At 33.6% G+C, this 6,115-nt stretch overlaps 1 protein-coding gene across 1 annotated transcript in view; it reads left to right on the forward strand.

Annotated features, from left to right (window-relative positions):
* LOC107643228 (DExH-box ATP-dependent RNA helicase DExH16, mitochondrial) overlaps window positions 1,856–6,115 on the forward strand; it is a 4,979-nt gene continuing 719 nt past the window's right edge. The window contains exons 1-14 of the mRNA XM_016346819.2: window positions 1,856–2,056; window positions 2,133–2,262; window positions 2,481–2,602; window positions 2,690–2,880; window positions 3,212–3,352; window positions 3,549–3,671; window positions 3,793–3,870; window positions 4,138–4,306; window positions 4,497–4,609; window positions 4,810–4,890; window positions 5,151–5,216; window positions 5,518–5,582; window positions 5,874–5,919; window positions 6,000–6,114. Coding sequence (XP_016202305.1) covers window positions 2,008–2,056; window positions 2,133–2,262; window positions 2,481–2,602; window positions 2,690–2,880; window positions 3,212–3,352; window positions 3,549–3,671; window positions 3,793–3,870; window positions 4,138–4,306; window positions 4,497–4,609; window positions 4,810–4,890; window positions 5,151–5,216; window positions 5,518–5,582; window positions 5,874–5,919; window positions 6,000–6,114 — 1,489 coding nt within the window. The 5' untranslated portion in view covers window positions 1,856–2,007. The remainder of the gene's footprint in view (window positions 2,057–2,132; window positions 2,263–2,480; window positions 2,603–2,689; window positions 2,881–3,211; window positions 3,353–3,548; window positions 3,672–3,792; window positions 3,871–4,137; window positions 4,307–4,496; window positions 4,610–4,809; window positions 4,891–5,150; window positions 5,217–5,517; window positions 5,583–5,873; window positions 5,920–5,999; window position 6,115) is intronic.

Genomic DNA, 6,115 nt, shown 5'->3' on the forward strand with positions numbered 1-6,115 from the left:
ATCATGAAGGTAAAATGACAAAGGGAAGGACAAAGAAACTAACCTCTGATAATCATGTCTTTTTCACTTAAGTAGAAGAACTTTGGGTCAACTTTCGTGTCCTTTTTCAAAAGAAAAATAGTAATAAAAGTGCATTATAACCCACTAACTTAATGGGTAATTTGAAAATGTAATTGTTCAAATACCCAGGAAGCTTCCAAGGCCCAAATCCAATCAGAGAAGTTAAATCATGAATTTATTACAAACACGACTCACAAGCTAAATTTATTATTAATTTTCATTTTGTCATTATGTTTTAACATACAGCCCAAGCTTGAGGAATGTCAACACGCGTTGAGCTTGGGGGCTAGCATAGTTATCCATAACTGAGGTATAACCACATTCTAAAGCTCAAATTGCTAAAGCGTAAGTTTGGCAAGTCATGCTTGGGGGCTATGTACCATATCCCTTATACGTCAAAAAAACCGAATTATACTTCGGTCAAATTAAATAAAATTAAGATCAAATCAAACCCCTCAATGTAACCAAACTGTATCCTAACAAACCTCTTCCCCAAAATCTCGTCCTGATGTCGGCCACAAGGATCTCGGCACCAACTAACGAATAATTCAGCCTCGATCAAACTATAAATCAGGGTGAGGGTCGATGATATGGGGCAGAGCATTCAACACCACCATACTGATTATATACTCATTTTCTTAAGTGATTCTTCGTTGACTTGAGCGTCGGAGTCATTTTTACAAGTCTCATGCTTGAATTCGAGTTCACAAGGGTACTCCAATTCCAGATCGAGCTGTCAGACGCACCAAACAGACTACATAAGAAGGTCTCTAGAAGCTATATCTTCATTGGTAATTAGGTTAGAGACTTTGTTGCAAAAAAGTCTCTCAAGTCCGACGATAAAATTATCTTCTATTGATATTCTTAAACTAATCACTTTGGACTTTAGTCCCGTTTAAATTAAAAAAAAAACTAATTGCTTTTATTTTCTGTTTACATGCATGAGAAATAAAGATTTTTTAAATTATTTTTATATGTAATATTCAAAAGATAGACTATTAACTAAATTCTAAACTTAAATCATAAATATTAAATTTAAATTTTAAATTCTCATAGTGTAAAAATAAAGTGTTGGCCAATATTGATAAAAAAATCTAATTGCTTAACTTTTTTTTTCATGTAAAAAAGTAGATTAATATAAAAAATAAAATTGCGTCTATCTTTAATCAGTTTTTAAAATAATTAAAAATAGAGATATAAGATAAAATTTAAACTAGTCCAAAATCATACATATATTGCAACTATTATATTGCAGTTAAGCAAGCAAAGAGATTATATTGCAACTATTATATAGAACTAGTAACAATTATCTTATCAACAAGAAAAGCCAAAGACATATATTACTAGACCAAAAAAAAAAAAATATATGACAACTAAATGGTAATTAATAACTAAATGTGTCTTATAAAAAAAAGCTAAAGAAATATATTATAAGACAAAGAATTAAAAACATGAGAAACAAATGGTAACTAATAAATAAGTTTAAGACATCAACATACATATTTGTGTCTAAATTCATGATGTATATAAAAACTAACAAACATAGTCACGATTTTAAAATGCTGCCTAAAACTAATACTCTAATAGCATCGGTGGATATAAATTGCATTATTGCATAACTGGATAACTGATCATGTACGCATTATCCTACACGCAATAAAGTGATACTTATGAAATTTTACTTATATCGAGCTAGGTATCTAAAAAAATAAGGAAAAGCATATTCGCAGCTTGAATTGAATTGAATCACTTTTCTCCTTTGCTGCGGGAGCTGCTCCTTACTAAAATAGTTTTTTGGCGGTGAGACATCCTAACGCCAATTGCGTGGTGTTAATGTTAATGTTTATCCCCTTCTTCCATTTCTTCCTCTTTTGACTTTCTTCTTCTTCTTCTTCTTCTTCTTCTTCTTCTTCTCTCTTCAACTCACTTTCTTCTCTTCCAATATTAATGGCTTCCTTCTTCCTTCGCCGCAAAATATTCTCTCGCTCTCTACTAGGTTCGCTCTCGTTACTCTCTTCTACCGGCTATCATTTCCGTCCAATTATTCATTCCCCGTGCAAATTTGTTTCCAGGTAGTAAGGATCCTCTTCGTGCCTACTTCCAATTCAAATTTGATTGCTTAAGTAGTGCTTCTTCCACCAAGGTGCATCCATACACCACCTCTACTCATGGTTCCATCAGAAACGATTTCACTGACTTGACGTAAGCTTACATTGCATTGCTTTTCAATCTGCTCTCTTTACATTAGTTTCGGAACTTTGCACGAAACCTGTTTGTGATAATGCTCTTTTGTATTCGTTACTGAAATTCTTAATTGCTATTTATCATTTGATAATTAAGTTAAAAGCTGCACTGGCATTGATATTGATTTTATCATTTTATGGTTCTGAAGCCTCATGATTGATTTTTGGTTGTTTTAGCTCCCCTCATACTTGGTATCCACAGGCCAGAAGGAAACATCGCAGGATTATCCTGCATGTTGGTCCCACAAATAGTGGTAAAACGCATCAGGCTTTGAAGCAACTTGAGTCAAGTGATTCTGGTAACTCCATTTTTACAGTGTAGGATAGCCAAGAAAGAGGGAGGATGAGAGCTTTGTAAATGGGCTAAGTATTTTTGCGCTATGCAGGTTTATATTGTGGTCCTTTAAGATTGTTGGCATGGGAGATAGCAAAACGGCTGAACAAGGCAAATGTTCTTTGTGACCTTATTACTGGTCAGGAGAGAGAGGAGGTTGATGGTGCCAAACATAAGTCTGTTACAGTAGAAATGGCCGATGTATCATTTGATTATCAGTGTGCCGTCGTTGATGAAATTCAGGCAAGTCAATTTTTCATTGTGAATCCTTTTTTCAAATTGTGTCCTGTGTAGCTTGTAGGAACATTTGGTTTCATATGAGGCTAGATTATAAGTTTCAGGTTCAAGTCTCATCTTGATTGTGTCATGTAAGTTTTTCAGTTTCAAAACTGTTATTAAATTTATAATTAAGAGAGTATCTATTTCAGTAAAGTGTCTACATGTGAGGAGGCATAGGTAACTCAGGGAGATTTTTTTTTTTTTTTAATGAAAATACTACCTTATAGGTTTTTCATTGGTCTACTAGTTGTGACTTATTTCCACTACTAATCTTCATCTATCTTTCTGCATCCAGATGTTAGGATGTACTAGCAGAGGTCATTCATTTACACGTGCTTTATTAGGAATAGCTGCTGATGAACTTCATCTCTGTGGTGATCCAGCTTCTGTTCCCCTTATTCAAGAGATATTGAAAGTTACTGGTGATGATGTTGAGGTATCAGAAAAACATCGCCTAGACCAAACAAGCAATTATTTCCTTTTCTTCTTTTATTTTGGTGGTGGTGGCAGTAAGCAATGAGGGCCAAGCCAGTAGAGTAGACTGATTATAGTTATTGCTATTTTCATTCCTGTGGATTTTCCATTTTGGTAATTACTGATCGATAAAATTCTCTCCCTCATGTGTGCTGCAGGTTCACTATTATGAGAGGTTATCACCCTTAGTGCCATTGAAGGTCCCTCTTGGATCCTATTCTAATATAAGAAATGGTGATTGCATTGTAACCTTTTCACGCCGAGACATTTACAAATTAAAGGTGAGATCTTACAATTTTTATATCAGAATATTTTTTTTTGTGAATTTACTTGCATATTTCATTCGCTTGTCTTATATACACAATGGACTAACTAGTAAAAGTTGGCATTCACATTGTTCAGAAGAAAATTGAGAATCAAGGAAAGCATCTTTGTTCAGTAGTATATGGTTCGCTGCCACCAGAAACTCGAACAAGGCAGGTGTGGACTCTTACCTAAGTTTTAATTTCCCTGTTGACTTTCACTTGTTTCACGGAAATCTGATATTTGAATTTCAAGTTTTACTCTTTCCATACAAAAATTTATGCTATTTGTTTCCTTATTTAGAAAACTTCACGTGTGCCAACAATTGACAATAAATATCATGCTAGGCAAAATCAGTTGTGCTCCAGTGTTATTTATAATGGATTGTATTTGGATGGCAACCCTTAAGGATTTTCTGAGTTGAAATTTTAATTAGGACTTCAGGCAAGCATGTTCAATGATGCAACAAGCGAGTTTGATGTTCTAGTGGCCAGTGATGCCATCGGAATGGGTCTTAATTTAAACATATCTAGGATCATATTTTCAACCTTGAAGAAGTTTGATGGTTTTGAATTTCGGGACCTGACTGTACCTGAAATAAAACAGATTGCAGGTAACACAAGATTCAACTAAGTAGATAGACACCTTTTTGAAATAAAGAAAAAAAATAAAGTCAAGAATTGTTCTTTATGTCATGTTATTAGAAATTAACCAAATTATATTTTTATATTCTATTCAAATTTGGAGACTTGGATATTTGAATCTTATTTTATTCCGGTGTTTTTGAATGCATATTATTGCAGGGAGAGCTGGTAGATATGGGTCAAATTTTCCTGTTGGAGAAGTAACATGCATAAATGCAGGGGATCTACCCTTGCTTCATTCATCTTTAAACTCCCCATCACCCACTTTAAAGGTAACTTGACTTCGATCACTGTATATGTATGTGTTCCTGGACCAAAAAAGTTGATGAAGAAGAAAAAATGAACAAGAAGGCTCACTTTAAGTATGAATCACTTTATGTCAAGCCTTTTGTTGATAACTTGATATGAATAAATTTCTTTATTTCAAGACTTCTATTTTGATGATTTATGTTTAACGCTTAATCTGATGCAGTGTGCTGGATTACTTCCTACTTTTGATCTAATGTATATGTATTCACGTCTGCATCCCGAATATGGTTTCTGTCAAATACTGGTATGGTATATCTTCCTGTTACTGCCAGCCCTATCTTCCAATCTTTTATCTATTGGTATACCAGTCAAATTGTTTACCCTATGCAAATGCAAGTATCAAGTTTGGTGATTGGTAATTACTTGCTAAGAGAACAAGATGATTTGTCCGCTCTATCCATCAAACTATCAACCTTGAAGATCACTAGACCTGTTAACTTGTAAATGTTTTTATCTTGTAATTCCCAAAACTAAATGTTGATTAAAATTTCTTTTATGTTGCAGGACCATTTCCTTGGCAATGCCAAATTATCCGCAAATTATTTCATTGTTAATTGTGAACAATTATTGGTATGTCTTTTTTATAGACCCATTTAATTGCCACCATTGCATAGAAGTATTGGAAAATTTTCAAATGTAGGTGTTCTAGTAATTTTAACTGTTGGTTTCAATTAATAATTATATATATTTTTTATAATTGAGATCAACGGTTAAAACCATTGGAACATCGATGTTCTTGGTACATTTGAAATTCTTCCAAAAGTATTTCCTTTTTATTCAGCAGAAATATCAATTACCAAATATTTCCATTATTTGATTATCGCTTATTGACTTCTCTTTTAATTATTATGTGGGTACATGGTGGCACTAGAAAGTGGCTGCTGTTATTGATGAATTCCCCCTATCATTGCATGATAAATACCTTTTTTGTATCAGGTACATTATGTTTTCAGAAAATAATAAATTTTCAGAATGTAAGGCCTAGTTTATAGGATTGTTAGATGAATTGAAAACCCAACGGAATGAACAAATTAGGGTGCCCGAACTTTGTATCCCTTAAAAATTTCAAGGAATTAGATAACAAATGCCTTTAAGTAGATAAGAATAGTAACTTGGAAGTTTTTGAAGCATTCAATACATTGAAAGTGTATTGAAAATTTTAAAAACTTGAATTTTCAATGAAATCTTCCTTAACAAGTCTCCTTGTTAACCAAATCCAATTTTCAGTCCAGCTGACATGGACGATGAGATCTCAGCTCAAGGCCTGACACAGGTAGTAACAATATTTCTTCATAAAGTATGTTGTCGTTACTTTGAATGGTCATAAATATGACACAACTTATGATGAACCAGTTTGCAGAGAACTATGCAAAGAGAGGCCTTGTTCGGCTTCGAGAAATATTTACACCAGGGACACTTACTGTGCCCAAGACACCGGCTGCTCTTAAGGAGCTTGAATCAATCCACAA

The sequence above is a fragment of the Arachis ipaensis genome, chromosome B05 (assembly GCF_000816755.2).
Source record: "Arachis ipaensis cultivar K30076 chromosome B05, Araip1.1, whole genome shotgun sequence".
NCBI classification, from domain to species: Eukaryota; Viridiplantae; Streptophyta; class Magnoliopsida; order Fabales; family Fabaceae; genus Arachis; species Arachis ipaensis.